We start from the raw sequence: 18,222 nt of genomic DNA on the forward strand, positions 1-18,222 counted from the left end.
CGGTATTGAGTTTACTACAGTGTAGCATCTCCGGTCTCTCTGTCTTCATCTGTACTGTAGCGAGCGACGGAGAACAGTTTATAGGTGTCCCCTCTCAATACGCTATACTTTGTGTGTGTGTGTGTGTGTGTGTGTGTGTGTGTGTGTGTGTGTGTGTGTGTGTGTGTGTGTGTGTGTACATACTGTAACACATAACTACGTCCCATACTTTTAAACTTTCTTGGGCGGTCAGCAATATACCTGCCAAGTATGAAGCGGGTTGTTGAGAAAAACAAAGAGGAGACAGTTGGACAGAGACTCCTTCCATTTTAGTTAGATTCCTATGTTTTATTTTTTTCTGTGGCATAATAACAATTAAGACGATATAGATCACATGGAGTCCAGTATTTGTTTCTTTACTGCTGCTTTGTTGTCTGACTTGCACACATTTTAAAGCAGCTTTTAAATGTCAGCGCTTAAGATGCATTTCATTTCATAGACATTAGCCCAGCAAGAGAAAGGGCACCCTTATGTGAGACCATGAGATATGGTTTATCGTCCAACAAGTGTTCTCTAACTTTGGGCTCTGACATCCAAACCAGCTGGACCAGCAGCTGCCACCTGGCTAATCCTGCCTCGCTATTTGCTATTAACATGTCTCAAAGTGTGGGAAGTGCTGCTGTGTGTTCTCACTTATGTCACTCAGCTCTGTTTTTACCTGGCATGTTGTCATACCACGATACTCTGATCACAGATATGTTGTTAAAGTGCTTTGGTAGTTGTCGCTGAGCTGCAGTAAAGGTTGTTAGCCACTGTGTTGATAAAGGTTTTGACCACACTAAAAACACATTCAAGCCAAAGCATATTGATGAACAGTTACATCAATATGCTTTGGCTTAAATGATTAAAAAAAACCAATGTAACTTATGGATAAAATGCAGCAAAATTCTCTATTTTTGTAATTTGTTTTTAGTCACAGAAGAAGATTTTGTAAATACAACTAAGTGATCACGCCATGATACAAAACATAGCCACTGTATCTATTGACTGCCACATTATTAATCCTTGGAAATAAAGTAAAATATATTACAGAGTATTGTTTTTCATTACTTTTTTTAACAGTTATTTTTGTGATGTCCTTCTCGAAGGCAATCCCTATCTTGCAACTTTAACGTTCTGGTTTGGTTCATGTGAATTTTCCCAGTTGGTAACATCATTTTCGATTATTACACCACATGAATGCAGCACGTTATTAAAAGTGAAAAAAATATTTGTGGAGCGGATCACCGGGCAGATACAACGGATACAATTTAATGGACTATCCTTTGAAAATCGGACCAGTAGTTTTTCCGTAATCCTCCTGACAATCAGACAAACAGCTGAAAACATTACGTCCTTTGAGAATATTATAACATAAAATAATATGAATGATACAATTATTTGACGGATAAAGAAAATACAACCTTATCTTAAATCAACTCTGAAGTCCACCTCTCTGTTCTCTGGTTGTACTGTACCTCCTTTTAATCTTGCTGTCGACAGTTCCACTGAAACATCTAACAATAACTTTTTCCACTGGTCAAGTGGGACAGAGTGCAATGGTTGCCACATAAGTGCCGACATTTATCTTTTCAGCAGCACACTATTTCAAACATAAATGTTTTTACTTTGAAGTTAAACTTCTGCGTGATCCTTCTGCATCATCCTTATTTTATTTAAGTTAGTTTGTAACCTGTTCCTAAAGAGATTTGATCACAGGAGATCAGTTTTCTTCTAAAGGAAGACCTCACATCGCGGATGTAATAGCTGTATGTGAGAGTTACTCTATGACCTAGAAATGTATGTAATAATAGTTTTGGCAACTTAAAGAGATGTTGAAAAGTGTGTTCCTCAACAGAAACAAAAATGATGTGCTCACCTCGCTCTCATCTTGAGCCCGTGTCGCAGAAGAGATTAAGTGTTTATACGAACATGAGAGCACCACGAACATAACACCGATTTACCAGAATTTATGTTGTGTTTTATTCTGGAGTAGTTCTTAAACTGAAGTGGCCATAACTTGTGCAGGACAGTATTTTCTGTCCCAGTAGAGCTGCAGGGTCCCAGTGGCACTTCTTACAGTACAGTACACGTTTTTGTTTTGTTGTTCATGTTAACAGACATGCTGCTTAACACTTTCACTTTCACAAAGGGAATTAGTTCAGTACATCCACAGACGCTTTCATGTCATGTGTATTCAGTTTGTATTGTTGTTTTTAAAGCTCTCAAATGCAGCCGTCAGGAAATCAAATAGAGTAAATGTTCAGCTACAACTACTATATTAGTGTTTATTAATGCTGTAATTTATTTTATACCGTACATTCATTAACATAAAAACACTAATCTTTGTTACACTGTTGTGATTCTTGTGCCGCTGACTGTTTTGGATCAACATCCTGCTTATTTTCTCTGTTGGTTAATCACTCAGAGTAAACAATGCATATTTTAATGAGTTTTTTAGTGAGTGTTCTTGTTCCTGATGTGTGTATTTGAACCGTGTTTTACTGACCTGCGTGTGATTCTGTGTTTCAGTTTTCTACTGGTGTTCAGCTGCTTGGTGTTATCTGTGTTCTCCACCATCCCCGAACACCAGAAGTTTGCCAACCAAGGCCTTTTCATCCTGGTGAGACCTCTGCCCCATCTCTACTTTGCGACACACGCACACACACAAACACACATGTGAGCGCTAAATTAAGCATTTATTTCCATACACTGTCACGCCATCTGACTATCCGTTTGTGCTGGCGTACTTGTTTGCCCGTGGAGGCGCAGACAGCCATGTAAGCAGGAGGGAGGATTGGTGTTGTTGACGGCGCAGGAAATCACAGACATGATCCACTAATCCTAATAGCTATCGTATAATCTCCCCTCTTATTCTCTGCTCCAGCTGCTTTAGTGAAAGGTAATGGACACTCGCTTTCTCCTTTTTAACCTCACTCGTCCTCTCTCAAACCCCCCCTCCTCCTATCCCTCTCTTCCCACTGTGTTTGTCTTTACATGTTATTTAATGGTCGGACTCTTGACTTTCACATTCCCTCTGTTCAGTCTTTCAATCAATCACCCGGCCATTAGCAGGCAATCAGCCATTAATGGACTTTACTTACACGGTCAGCTCTAACGACAGATTGCTGACGATCTGGAGGCTGACAGTGGCATCTGATGTTCAATGTTTTATTCAAAAATATATATATTTGAGTGTTGAACATGCAGTTCTTGATTTGTAACATTTTAGCCTTAATCTTTACCAGCCAAGTCAATTAATTGTAATTAATGTTAGGCAAAAAATATATTATATAGTTATAGTTTTCTACAGATTGACAAATGACGAGGAGATGTGTTCATGCGCGATTGGGAATGCTTTTCTTTTGAGAAACTGAAACACATGTTAAACAAGTGATACATACAAAAAAGGTTGTTGGGTAGGTGGGGGACATTGGTTTGGGTGATCTGTCAAACATTACGCTTACTTGAATGCTGCATGTCACTGACCTGTGTGTGTCTGTATTTGTGTGCGTGTGTGTGTGTGTGTGTGTGTGTGTGTGTGTGTGTGTGTGTGTGTATAGGAGTTTGTGATGATTGTGGTGTTTGGTTTGGAGTACTTCATCAGGATTTGGGCAGCTGGCTGTTGCTGCAGATACCGTGGATGGCAGGGACGGCTGAGATTTGCCAGGAAGCCTTTCTGTGTCATAGGTTAGTGTGTGTGTGTGTGTGTGTGTGTGTGTGTGTGTGTGTGTGTGTGTGTGTGTGTGTGTGTGTGTGTGTGTGTGTGTGTGTGTGTGTGTGTGTGTGTGTGTGTGTGTGTGTGTGTGTGTGTGTTTGTGTGTGTGTGTGTTCACGAGGAAAATGTGAAATCTTATCACCTCGTAATGACTTCTCTGTCTTTCCGTTCTGAACTTCTTCACAGACTTCATAGTGTTTGTGGCATCTTTGGCAGTGATAGCAGCTGGGACGCAGGGGAACATCTTCGCCACGTCAGCCCTGCGCAGCATGCGCTTCCTGCAGATCTTGCGTATGGTCCGTATGGACCGGCGGGGAGGCACCTGGAAACTACTGGGCTCAGTGGTTTATGCTCACAGCAAGGTGGAAGCGACAGCCTACTAAATATAGTTCTCCCTTTACACATGCTCTACTACAAAAACACGTTCTCTGGTTTATATGAATGACCTACATTATATGTGCAGACATTGAAAATAATAAGTATGCAGGTGCATGGTGGTCACATACAGCATTATGGATTATTATAAGAGCAGGAAGGTAACGTTTTTTAAGAGGCCGCTGATGATGGTTATTACTGGGATAAATATGGGAATATGTGGTGAGTCTACTGATGACCAGATGTTACTTGATTACACCCACTGCCCTTAAACACCAAACTCCTCTTTAGCCGCTTAGTTTTGGCAATTAGTAGTTTGTTTTAGTGCTGAGCTAAACACCTTACACCCTCCGGTCGGCTTGAGAACGCAGTTGGACGGTGGTGGTAGTGATGATGATGATGAATTGATGCATCGGCTGTCTAAGCAGAACTGTGCAGCCAAGTCAAAAGTGGACACCAAATGTGATGATGATGGGATTTTAGCCAATAATGATGATAGTGATACGGTAATGACAGCAGGGATTATGATGGTGAAGATGCTGTTGCTGCTGCTGACAGGTGTGATTGATTCCTCCTCTCTGCCTCTCTCTCTCAGGAGTTGATTACAGCCTGGTACATAGGTTTTCTGGTCCTGATCTTCGCCTCCTTCCTCGTCTACCTGGCAGAGAAAGACATCAACTCAGACTTTAACACCTATGCAGACTCCCTCTGGTGGGGGACTGTGAGTAGTTCATAATACACAGAGGCACACAGGATCTTGTTTATGTCTGTTCAAAGTGATTGCCTTTAGTGTCAGCAGTGGAGAACTGGGTGTTGTTCAGTCTTGATGTCACGCTTTCAAGATCAGCTTCTTATTAACATTCATCCACAGTGATTGCATAGAAATTTCAGCAGTGATTTAGTATTTTAAGAATGTTTTCTTTTCTTAAGGCTATTTTGGGGCATTTTTTCTACATATGACAGTGGTAGTAGAAATACAGAGAAATCCCTTAAGAGTAATCTTTATACTTTTTCTGTTGTGTAAACTTCAGATTGATATGGGAATCATCAGGGTGACAGTCAAGGAGTAGGGTTATAGACCATTCTAACGAGATCAGCTGACACAAATTTACAGTAACATGATTTTAAAAAATTGGCGACGTCTGGACTCTCAAAACGTGATGAAATGACACAAATGACAAGTGTAGTTTCGCACAAAATACACACCGACCTATCATATTGTGTGCGTGTGAGATCATCTAATTATTCTCCCCCTTTTTTCCCTCCTCCCAGATTACTCTAACAACCATTGGCTATGGTGACAAGACCCCTCGTACCTGGCAAGGACGGCTCCTAGCTGCTGGCTTCGCTCTTCTGGGAGTCTCCTTCTTCGCCCTGCCTGCTGTAAGTCTCCTGTATACGCACGTCTGTGTATCTACTCACACCGCTGTTAGTGGCGCCTCTCAGCCTGGTCAGTGTTGCTCTTGTGACTTTGATTTGACCTCTGGCCCTCAGGGGATTCTGGGCTCAGGCTTTGCCTTGAAGGTCCAAGAGCAGCACCGGCAGAAGCACTTTGAGAAGAGGAGGATGCCAGCTGCCAACCTGATACAGGTAACGGCCACAGTGAGAGTCATTTAGGTTTTGGCTGTGTGGTAATTCAATATGATAATTTATCGTCTTCAGTGTAATCAATATAGTAAACAAAGAAATCACACCTAGATTCTGTGATGCATAATTACATTGTCTAAATTGACGATAACAAGCACATTAACTCGAACTTCTCTGTCTTAAAATGTCATCTGAAATACTTGAGGGGAGCCTCAGTTGTCCTTACATGAATACCTATATCTGATCAGAGAAATGTTTGGTACAGCATGTTTTCATAGTCACACTCCGATATCAAAGAATACCAGGCACCTCACATGTTATAGACAGAGAGAGCTGTGTCAAGGACCCAGGACCTGTTATCTGTTATGGCGCCAGAATAATAAACTAACCTTCTGTACACACTTTCCAAGCTCAGACATCCAGTATTTTTACTGACGTATGTAAACTCCAGAATAAGCACTCAGCACTTTTTATTTGTCAAGTATTTAATTGACACAAAAATAGGAAATCATACTAAAATAGTCTTTTACCATGTGGTTATTTCACACCTGACCATGACCAGCCCCAATTGAGGCTGTTTTAATAAGGTGTTTAATGAATTTACACATAAGTGGATGTTAACTTTCTCTCTGTGTTTATTTGTGTCTTTTTTTAGGCTGCCTGGCGTCTCTATTCTACAGATGCAAAACACTCCTACCTGACAGCTACATGGTACTTCTATGACAGCATGTTGCCTTCGTTCAGGTAGGTGTTCCCATCTGTCTACATGCCCAGCACTGAGTGGATTCAACCATCAGAAATCTGTGGCTGTCTTTGGACATTTGTTTAAAGTGTTTCAATAAATGCAGACAGAGATTTGAGAGTTGCATCACAAAACAGAGAATCGTGTGCAATAATTAGTGTAGTTCTGTCCCTGCTCATACATTCATACTATTATGAAAAAACACAGCACATATAAGAAATGTGACCTCATGTCCATAAAGACCTCCATTCAGTTACATTTGTGCAGTTTTAGTTTAAGTAAAAAGGAATGTTTTTCCTCTCAGTTTTTAATTTGAAATTAAATTTGGGCCCAGCCCTTTCAAATGCTTCTGCCACCACTATTCAATTTTGTTTTCATTACTGTATGTTCGACACAGTGGTTTCTTATATTTTGCATTTATGTATTAATTTGACTAATTTTTAATTTTTTTTGCTTAAAAGGAGGGGAACATGAGAAATTCAGATAGGAACATGCATCTCTTTTACATTGAAGGTCCTATATTGTAAAAAGTGAGAAACCATGTATTTTTATTATAAAGCAAATCGAGTATCGAAACACTCAATCCACAGAGAAATGCACTCAGCCTGTATTCAGACACTGGGCCTTCAAATGAGCCATGAGGATGTACAAATACATAGATGGAAAGTGTTGCGACGGTGCCGTTACAGTCATTCTCCGGCTGCAATGACGGTGCAGAGATGCAGAGAGACTTGAAAATGCTGACCAATCAGAGAAGACTGGGTTTTTTTCAGGAGGGGGGGCTTAAAAAGACAGGTGCTAAAAAGGAGTGTTTAAGACAGACAAAATAATGTGTTTTTGAACATTAAAGCATGCAAACATGTTCTCGTAAAACCCGAATTACAGGTATGAACCTTAAAAATTAGCATAATATGGGGCCTTTAACAATAATGACGTTTGCATGGCAATATCTTAATTTAAAATGTTTACATATCATGTTATTTTTCTCAAGTATCCCTCTTCTTTTGAGCGTTTGGACCATTGATTTGGCCTTTTTGTGAGTTTTTCCATATTTAGTTGTTTTTTGTTCATTTGTTATGTGTTTTTTTGTTTTTTTGTGTGTGTTTATTTGTGCACGTGGGGTTGTCAGAGAACTGACGCTACTGTTCAGTCACCTCCAGCGACAACGTAACACCAAGAAGGTTCTCCACAACTCCTACAACACGCTGCTGTCTGGGCTGCGGCCCTACAGCTCCCCCTACATGTCAGGGGACAGGTACGCACCCCGTCACCTCTCACAACCTCACAGTACATTCAGACAGGTGGCCAAAAGTCTACCTACACACACAGACACCAAAACACAATCAAAACTTTAACAACAGGAATAATATATCCAACAGGTGACAAAGAAAATCTAGACTTCCGGAGCTTTCTGCATGGATGTGTTGTGTATCTAACAATGTTTTACTAATGCTGATTTGAGACCACTGTGTTGCAGCCCCCCCCCACCCCCACCCCTTCTCTGCATCTTTGTCTGCTTAGCTCATACTCATGCCATCTCCACCACCTCCTGCTGTTCACTCACTGGTTGCCTCTTCCTGTCTTCCTCTTTCTTTCCCTTATTTTCCATCGTATCCTTTCCATGCCATCCATCCTCCATCCTCCCACCTGTTCTCAGGAAGGCAGAAGTTCCATGCAGGTTTGTTCCTCATGTCATGAGCTGTGCTTGTGGGTTAAAGGGTGTTCATAGTTAGCTGCATTACATTCAGGATTTCTTTAGCGTAAACAAAAGCCAAGGTAGTGATTATTAGTGATTAGTAGTGATTAAGGTCTGATTATGTAAATTGTATAATATATCGGATTTAAGCATGCATTAGATGAGAGAAGCACTGGAATAATGAAAGTTTTGCTGGTAAAATGTCTTAGATATGAGGAGCTGCTGTCACACCATGGTGGAGGAGCTGCTGTCACACCATGGTGTTTAATGGGCTGTCTTGATGAATATACTCATTTGAAACATTACCCACTACCTTTGCACGATCCTTACCCATCTACTGGTTCACACCCACCTCCTCACTTCTCACTGACGGTGTCTCCATAATCCAAAACTGCCTCTCAGAAGTGCATTTTCCAGTTTTAGGTAAGGCAACAACATCAGGAAAGGGAAAGGGCTATTTGGAATATAGAGATGTCCCACCTCACCCTTCCACCTCACCCTGTCTCCCTTTGCTACATTTTTATCCTCATGGGTTAACCACGTACCCAGGTTGTGTCCCAGAACTTCTTGTCCTTCTTCAACCCCCCTCCCTCCCTCTTCCACCCCTCTTCCAGTCCTCTTTTCCCCTCACCCACTCTCCCTGTTCCTTGTGTGTCTCCTCAGTCAACTCCTTTCTAAAAAACGGGGTATCTTCCGGATTCACGCTGGCCGCAAGCAGAGGTATCCGTGGCAACAAGCCTGTGCACGGGGCACGCTAAAATCAATAACACCACTCTTACTCCTCCTTTTAACGTGCACATCCTGCTCATCTTGCCCGAAACACTCAAAAATTTGTTGACTAGTGCAGCAGCTTGCTAAATGTTTTCAACCATATTCAGCTCTTAACAATTAAATACATTAAACAGGCACTCTACTCTGGTCAACAAATGCTTGAGTGAATCCTTTACTATGAAGAAATGCTGTGCTCCTCTTTCCCGAAAGGATGTTTCTCTAGCTCAGACTTTCCTGCTGCAGAAACTAGAGCTGATTTTGCTCGGTTTGGCTTGAGAGTCAAGTTAGACAATGTGTTGAAAACACAACAGAAGTCCCGGTTACGGTTTGTGACAAAGTGACAAAAATTCACGTTTCTAGTTTGCTAGTATTTCATCAAACGTCTCTGATGAAATGAGGTAATATTCACTCAAACCAAGTCCTGACTTTCTTTATGTTTTCAATTCAATGCAGTTGTTCAATTCAGCTGTTTGGCTCATAGTACTATAGTATCTTCTTGGAGAGAAGGTTTAAATGATTCAGCATGCGTTCCTATTTCAGATTAGTCATGTAACCTTTCAACAAAATCAGCATGTTTGTGCTGTATTTCTAAAAGGTTTTTAAGTGCTAAAATGCATGCGATATCCTTCCAATGTTTTGGAAAGATTCAGTGAAGTTTATGGTCCTAAATGCACCCAAATCATCCACTTGCTCTCCCAACAGCATGCAAAGCTCTTTCACTCTAACTTCCCCATTTCCTCCGGTCTACCTGAAGCATTTCAGCTTGCTTGTATGAAATGCCGTTTCCCACTAACCTCCCATAACTATTTAATTTTTAATTTAAATGGCCCCGGCTACAACACACGCACAACAAAGAGTATATCATCGTAAAAATGTGGGAGTGAGCGACTGGGCTGGAATTGCTCTGTGGTGCATGATGTTTGCATTGCCTTATGGATCCGTGACAGTGTGTAACATGTAAGTGGCTGCAGAGAAGGAGTGGTCTCAAGAGCATGCTATAACAGCAGCGTTAGGAGTCAATCTGACCGCCAAATAGCTTTCCTCCTGTAAATAGATGACCTCACATACCGCACTGCCTTAGGTTGTTGTGAGTGGTATAGAGACACCGTCTGTATGGCTGTGCTTTGAAGCCTATGTTTTGATGCTTATTCACTCTGTTGAAGGGATTAAGGAAGCGTGTCTTCATTCTCATGGTAGGTGGAACATTTTCCGCCGGCCCAGCACTACTGCAAGTCTTGAATCAGGTTTCAGTCTGATTTTGCTGAATCAGATGCCATAATAGGCACATTAAATAAGCAAATCCTCAGGGCAGAGTCAGTTTTTAGCAGTATTGAGGGGTCCCTGTGGTCAAACTGCCTTCATGATAACTCAGCTAGTCTGTCCTTCGTTGGGACAAAATGTAAATGTCTGTTTGTGTCCCTGTTTTGTCTGTTTGTTGTTAAAGTCAGAGGCCATATTTCGGTGTTTCTTCACTTTTACTAACTGAGTCTTTTCTAACAAGCTCAAGCTGCTGTTCTGCTGCTCCTCTAAACTCCCAGAATAACTTAGTTTTCCATTAAGGTCAAAGGCATGGACTTTGTGATCATTGAGAAAAAAGAATGTGGTGCCTACAGATGTTTGAATATTTTATCCTCACTATCAGCAGTAAAATGGGCTTCAGGGATCGAATCAGGATGAACAATTCCCGCTCATCCCAAACCATTAGGAGCAAGGCGTCACCGCTGCCCCCGGGCTCCGGTGTCCGCCGCTCTCCCAGCCAGGAAAACGTCCCAGAGGCCACCAGCCCAGGGAAGGTCCAGAAGAGCTGGAGCTTTAATGACCGCACGCGCTTTCGCACCTCCCTTCGCCTCAAACCACGTCCACCTGCCGATGGTAGGCAACACACATTCTCAAACACTTTACCCACACAAGGATCATTTTTGCATAATAATGTCTCTCTCTCTGTTTTGTTTCAGTGGAGGGAGTCGGGGAGGACAGTGTGGAAGACAAACCGTATTGTGACGTGGCCATGGAGGAGGTAATCCCAGCAGTGAAGACACTTATACGTGCTGTCAGGTGAGAACCGCCTTCAACGGTATATTAGCATTACCTAATTTTTCAGAAAAACTGTACGCTGGTCTTTCTTCACCCCTGTAATGGTCCCACCCAGTTCAGAGCAATGGAAAAATAGTTGTGTTACGTTAGTCCCTTTTGGCACAATAACAAAATGTATTTTTCCAACAAACAGTTGTAAAAAGTAGTTAAAATAAAATAAAAATAAAAATATTGACAAGAGCAGTGTCTAAAGCCCAATAAATTAAACTTTTTACACATGACACATGAAACATTAAAATAAATAAATAATTAAAGGAATATTTCACTCCCAAAATGATAATTTGTATATAATTTACTATAAAATCTCGCCTTTACCTTGAAAACAGTGTTTTTCTCAAATGTATCCATGGTGAACGGACAATCAAAAAATGTAAAAAAGTATCTCAAGGAATTGAGGTAATAGGGGTCCACATTTAACAACAGCAAAACTATATCAAAACATCAGTTCATGAACTCTCCCACAATTTGTGCAGTATAAAGTCTCGATTATCCAGTTTTGGATGCTGGTGTCTAAACACATTATATAGCACAGTTATAATAATACAAAAATGTATTCACAGGAGAAGTTATTTTAATTTTTCATATATTTTTTGACGTAAAATGCTTCAGCCAAGTGAAAGAAATGGCTCAGTCAGGTTGCGCTAAATACAACAAATATACAGATAAATACAAGATCTCAAAATGTGCTCTACCAAATGATTGAGAGTTATACCATTGAAAGCTTACAACTGTATTCAAATCTTAAAAACGTTTGTTCCAGTAAATACTTGGGTTTCCAGGTATACGGACTAGGCTCCTTTAGGTGGCAGCTGCAGCTGCTGTGCCTCCCGTCTGTGATAGAATAAGGTCACTTTGGTCAGAAGAACAACCCATGCATGTGTATTCAGACATGGGAGATTCTCATGGTACTTGACAGCCGGCATTAATTGGTGAACAGGCTGCTCCTCCATTCAGGTGCTGGCGTGTGCAGATTCAGCTGACGGAGTAAAAATGTCCACTTACAGGAGGTAACTGAGCCCTCCTGCAGGCAGAGTTAGTTCCCTCGTGTGACCTTGTCGCTCAGCAAGCCCAGCTCATTCACGCCGGTCATGTGGCGTGATAAAACAGTACACACACACACACGTACACACAAATAAGCACAGATTCTGTACAGGTGCAGGATCAGAGTACATTACAACAGTACAGAGACAAAGGATATTGTACAGTTTAGACAAGGACAACTGTAACAATTGATTAAAAGCAGTGCTGATGTTGATGTTGCTTGCTGTCATTGTGTCATCTCTTCCTGTAATTTGACTATGAGTTTTGATTTAATGTTACTGTAGTACGTCAGTGATGGATGTCCTTACACCATATGTGCCTAGACACGACACACAATGAATGGATATGGCCTTATTCAACTTACAGTCATGAAGAAAAGCAAAATCTCTGCACATGTAAACCCGGTACTCATAAATCATGGACACTGTTTGTGTGTGTGTGTGTGTGTGTGAGAGTGAAGAAATGCTCTGTTGGCAAATCTACAGCACAATTTATAATAATTAGTAATAACTCATGTGTAAACTGTAAAAATACATTCTATTTTAAAATGTTCAGGTATCCCAGAGGGTTATACACACACTCGTAGAGTAACAGCGTAGAGTTTTTCACTGATGGTGGCAGAAACAAGGCTACAATTGCTAGCAAACATCTGGTGTTGGGGACAGGCTGGTCTCCAGAGAGGTTTGATGAGAGCGGATTAGATTGACTCTGTTTCGGGTCCCTGATGTCAGGCTGTTCCCCCACAGTGTTTCTGACGCCGTCTGTGGGCTTCAATCTGCACTCTGTGAACTGCACTCTGAGACATGCCTGTAAATAAATTGCCTGGTGGCCTAGTTGTTAAGATGCATACCGTCAACGGTGTGGTCTTTGATTCTGCTGTTTGTTGCGTGTAGATGAGTGTAGATATTGAGTCATAATCTTTATATGATTATTGTAATGATTTAATAAATAAGTACAGTACATAGTGCCTGTTATTAAAACAACTCAGCTGGGGCGCCTGGTGGCTCAGTGGTAGAGCAGGCGCCCCATATACAAAGGCTATATAAGGTTTGACTCCGACCTGCAGCCCTTCAGTGTGTTACCTACAGTAGATGAAGTCTGGTGGCTCTGACAAGAGCGTAGATAACAGCTTCAGTCCCCCCTGTGTAAACTTAAACAGAGAAAGTTAAAGCTGTGAAAATATTCTAAACGTAGCATATGGTTAAAATGATATCGTTTTTAGGTGGCTAAAATATGTTTAGCTGTTGCCGCCGTCGTTTCCTGTCCGCTTCCCAAAACCGGGGCCGTATTAACCGCCATTTACTGTAGGTAACACACTGGCTATTGATGCACCTTATACAACCCCACTTCCAAAAAGTCTGAACTATCCCTTTAAACTCTTTGTGGATACACAGCAGGTAGTTATTTTATAGTCTTTGGATGCATGTGATATATTTGCTTGATATCATTATGCCAATGAGATTATGATATGGCCTCTTGTCAGGTTTGCACTTGACTCAGCAGATATCTCTGACCTCAGCTGCTCTGTACTGCAGACAATAGACGAGAGGGAGTTCCTATAGATAGTGCAGGTGTGTAAACAGCAGGTGCTTCACTGCGTTAACACACACACACACACACAGCAGCCTTGGCGAGTTTCATGATAGATGTTTGTGAAACACAGAATTTCGCAGCAGGCCTTAGTGCTGAGACTTCACTTTAGAGGGGAACATGTGGTTTATCAGTGCCTGGCTGCTTGAATAAATGTGTACAGTGTTCTGTTTACGTACAGAGGAGAAGAGGAGAAGCGGAGGATTGGAAAACAAGGCGTGATATCTCTGTCCTCTCTCTACTGTGATTCCTCACGCACAAATCCAATACGGCACAAAACATTTCTGCATGTTTGCAGTCTTGGATGAAGTTCTTACCTAATTAAATAGTTGAAAATGAGTATGATTCATGACAATTTGACCTTTACTCACAGTCATCAGTTTTTATAGCATTCCAGCTGTAATATTTTTAAACTACTATAATGTTTACACAGTATATTTCCCTGTAAGAATGATTGAACACACATACTGTAGCATGTGCATAATATTTTGTTTACTTAGCAAGTAGGTAGAAGAATTAGACTTGGCCCTGCAGTGGCTCACCCTACTTGGTCCACACGGTTAAGTCCCAGATTAAACCTTGCCATTGGAGACTATCAGGGATCCACCTTCGCTGAATTGCAAAAAATATTTTCACTAGCTATGCAAGCATTTTTGGGGCACTTCCTGTCTTTCCAATCTTTGCGTCTCAACTTCCTTATATTAGGAAGGGATAATATATAATATAACTTTCAGTGAGCAGTGCCAGCCGCACTGTACCACTGCCAGTGACTGGTGCACCGTAAGTAGACGTTTTCTGGGGGGTGAGTAGGGCCCCCCTCAAACCTGACCATGTATTATAAAAGCTATTTTATCGACTGATACAGAGAGTCAGCAGTTTGAAAGAAACCCTCCAAGGATCCAAATCAAAAGTCCCTCCCACCCCAAGCTTTTATTTTACCCACACCTGAGACCCACCCTGGCAAAAAAAAAATCTGCATCTACCATCTAAATAAGAAAAGACCGCCTGCAAAAATACCTCAAATGCAGAATCATCAAGAAACAGAGTGCTGCGTGAAGGGGGAGAGCGCTGATGGCTTCTATGGCACCAGCTGTTGACCGCCACTCCTCCTCCTCTCGCTCTTCTTCTCCTGCCCTCACACACCTTCCTCTTCTTCTTTGTTGCAGCACCGGTCACTGCACAAAACTGTGCGCTGTGTGTGGCTGCCGTTAGTGCAAGCGTTGCAGACCTCAACAAAGGTTACTGTGGTTATTTCAGAAACTGACGCCTCTCTCAAGTTCAGATTCACTTGCATGCGCTTAGCCCACGCATGTGTAATTACGTTGGTGTGTACATACTTCTGACCCAGAGTGTGTGAAGGTGTATGCATTTGTGGCATTATATTTTTGCGTGTGTATGGTTTTGAAAAGAGATGTGTATGCGCTTGGATGACATTTTCTCAGAACAGCTGAGTGTTTCTGATCTTCCGCTTCACCTTTGATGTGATTTCTTCCTCCTGTGAAGGCAAGTGAGAGTATTGTAGTGGATTTAGTCGTCTGGGTGTGTGAGATAGGATTTCCTTATAAAATAAAATACCCCCCCCCTCCCCCACCCCCTCAGATGACAGCTTGACTGTGTATATTTTGTCTCGCTTACATTTGGTGTTTCCGGTCCTTCTGCGTAGCCAGCATCTCTGGGCGGCCTATCGCATAAGCGATAAGAAAGGAATTGAATGACCCACCAACACAGAATGCCAGACACACACAGACACACACAGACACACAGACACACAGACACACACACACACACACACACACACACACACACACACACACACACACACACACACACACACACACACACACACACACACACACACACACACACACACACACACACAACACACACACACACACACACACACACACACACACACACACACACACACACACACACACACACACATGCTTAAACTTCCTTCGCTCCCTTCCCATTATCTCTTGCACATCCTCCACTCCCTCCAGCATGACGCCCAACTAGAGGATGTTGTCAGTGTTCACCGAGTGCAGTTGTGCTGGGTCTACATTCCTGCGTGTGATTCCCCTCACATTGGGATGTGGGTGGTGATGCATGCATTGGGAAAAGCAGCAGCTTTGGTCCACCAGTGGCACCAACATGGCTGTCATGCTGACAAAAGAGCAGGACCAGGGGGAAGCGCTGACGGTGTGTGTGTGTATGTGTGTGTGTGTGTGTGTGTGTGTGTGTGTTGCCCATTACTATCTGAGGATTTGTGCTAATTGCTGAAACAGCAAGTACTGATAAGCAAATGTCTCTGGGAGACTTTGTCATCATCACAATATATCCACATGGTTAGGTAGGGGGGCAACGTTGCTCTCATTATGTGGCTGTTTGCGAGCGATAAGGTCACTCTGACTGTAATTAATCTTGTTATTCTCAGGGTCCCCCTGCATCGTTTGATACTGTAGATGTCCTGCCCCTGCATTTTTCCAAAGGTTTACTGTACGTCCATATATGTGTGCGTGTGCGGCGTGAGGCACTTTAAAGGTGCTTGGAGGAGTGCTAACAGTGATTCTGGTGTATTTGTGCAGGATCTTAAAGTTCCTTGTGGCCAAGAGAAAGTTTAAAGAGACGCTACGTCCGTATGATGTGAAGGACGTCATAGAGCAGTACTCCGCTGGACATCTTGATATGCTGGGCCGTATCAAGAGCCTGCAGATGCGGTAGGTTTCACGCATGTAACCACTACTGCCACAATATCCTCTTATTCTAACTCTTCATCATATTTATTGTGATCTGTTTTTTTGTGAAAGGGTGGACCAGATAATTGGCAGAGGAGCCGTTCAGCCCGATAAGAAGGCTCGTCCCGAAAAAGGAGAGAAGACACCGCCAGAACTGGACCCACTGGATGAGCTAAGCATGATGGGACGCGTAGTCAAGGTGGAGAAACAGGTGACAGAGGAAGATTTTAATATATATAGCATTTGTGTTCTCTGTATAAACATGTAATCGATGACTTTCATTCACTCTGGTAGATCTGAAAAAAAAAAAAATAACAACACACAGCTGCCATAAAAACTACAGGATGTGCAGTCAATTGAGAACAGGAAATTATGTAATTTGGCATGTCAGAGCAAACACAGCGGGCGTCCTTTCATCGGCCTTTCTTTTCTGTAGCTCCCATCGGGATTTGAAAGCTAATGGCTACGTCTCATGAGATATATTGTTTTTGAACGCTAACAAACGACATCAGTATAATCGTTTAGCTCAGAACACGGACAGAAAAGTCCAGAAACGCGTTGCATCTCATTAGAAAGAACGATTAAATAATCTACCATAAAAAGCTTGACGCATTAATGTGTGTGTTTAGGTTCAGTCTATAGAGAACAAGCTGGACCTCCTGCTCAACTTCTACTCCCAGTGCCTAAAGAAAGGCTCTTCCCATTTCACCCTGTCCTCCCTCCTGGACCCCGACCTGACATCTGACTACCACAGTCCCACTGACCAAAGAGACCTCTTCCCCTCCGCTAACACACTCAACATCTCTGAGAGCGGCAACCTGGAATGACAGTGAGCCGAGCAGTCCCTTGGCTGTTCGAACACAGACACAAAACCCTTTACAGTATGTCTTCCTGCGGCTGAGTCACTCACTTCAAGCAGCCTGACCTTAACGTCATCCATCATTTCATATCTGTCCAGGATGATTTTTACCCTTACACTTCAAATCTGCACCCTCACCTCTTTTTGTGCTGTAGTGAATGTGTTTCCAGAGCTGATACAGACGGAGGCCACCAGATGGCTCTACCTGACAAGGAGCCTCAGCCAAAGCTGCTCATCGCACACGCCTCTCAACCCACTAGATGAGGATGGAGATGAAGAGAGGGCACATGAACAACTATGACTTGACTACTGAACCACTTTCACCCACTCACCTCATAGCTACATATCTATGCCTCCTTTAAAGCTTCAACTGTAGATAATCAGACATTAAGCACTGAATTTTTTCTAAATCTTTGGAGAAAGTCTTTTTTCCCCCCTCATCGTCATTTATGTTTTTTTTTCTTGGCTGCTTGAATCAGCTGAGTGTTTGCTGACTCTGTTGACATAAACAGTGCTGCAAGTGCCATGCTGGTCCTTTGTTCAGTACCTTCGGATGGCTGTGATGAATGTAAATGGGTCCCACCTGCTAATTTCACAACGTTTAAGCAACGGTGGCACAGAAATAATCTGCTCTCCTCTGAACTAGACGGGGCAGACCGGGCGGACAGCAACCTCGCCAAAGCACCAACCTTCCACGGTACACCTTCCCACCCAAACAAGGGTGTTTTTAATGAGTAGTTCCTGCATTAACAGCCCAAACTTGTCACATCTAGAAAAAAAACAACAAAGCTGGAAGAATGTGTTGGAGTGACTAATGTGTACTGTACATTGTTGTTTGATTTCATCTCCATTCCCTCTCTCAGATGTTCTGTCTCCAACAAGCCCACTTGCAAAAAAAAAAATCCAAGACATTATTCCCAGTTTTACTGGTATTCAAGTGAGGAATGTCTCTACTTATTTAAGATTTAATAGAGCCAAAATGTCCAAACTCCC

The 18,222-nt window shown here is 42.3% G+C and overlaps 1 protein-coding gene across 1 annotated transcript in view; it reads left to right on the forward strand.

Moving 5' to 3' along the window:
* The window catches only part of kcnq4 (potassium voltage-gated channel subfamily Q member 4), a gene marked incomplete at its 5' end in the record, with an annotated part of 45,157 nt that extends 27,873 nt beyond the window's left edge, over positions 1–17,284 (forward strand). Inside the window, 15 exons of the mRNA XM_083925443.1 lie at positions 2,551–2,641; positions 3,582–3,708; positions 3,923–4,098; positions 4,707–4,832; positions 5,384–5,494; positions 5,606–5,701; positions 6,354–6,442; positions 7,570–7,695; positions 8,098–8,118; positions 8,800–8,856; positions 10,550–10,779; positions 10,863–10,962; positions 16,221–16,352; positions 16,443–16,581; positions 17,000–17,284. Coding sequence (XP_083781569.1) covers positions 2,551–2,641; positions 3,582–3,708; positions 3,923–4,098; positions 4,707–4,832; positions 5,384–5,494; positions 5,606–5,701; positions 6,354–6,442; positions 7,570–7,695; positions 8,098–8,118; positions 8,800–8,856; positions 10,550–10,779; positions 10,863–10,962; positions 16,221–16,352; positions 16,443–16,581; positions 17,000–17,197 — 1,819 coding nt within the window. The 3' untranslated portion in view covers positions 17,198–17,284. The remainder of the gene's footprint in view (positions 1–2,550; positions 2,642–3,581; positions 3,709–3,922; positions 4,099–4,706; positions 4,833–5,383; positions 5,495–5,605; positions 5,702–6,353; positions 6,443–7,569; positions 7,696–8,097; positions 8,119–8,799; positions 8,857–10,549; positions 10,780–10,862; positions 10,963–16,220; positions 16,353–16,442; positions 16,582–16,999) is intronic.
* Positions 17,285–18,222: the final 938 nt, after the last annotated feature.

Source organism: Echiichthys vipera (assembly GCF_963691815.1).
Source record: "Echiichthys vipera genome assembly, chromosome: 13".
NCBI classification, from domain to species: Eukaryota; Metazoa; Chordata; class Actinopteri; order Perciformes; family Trachinidae; genus Echiichthys; species Echiichthys vipera.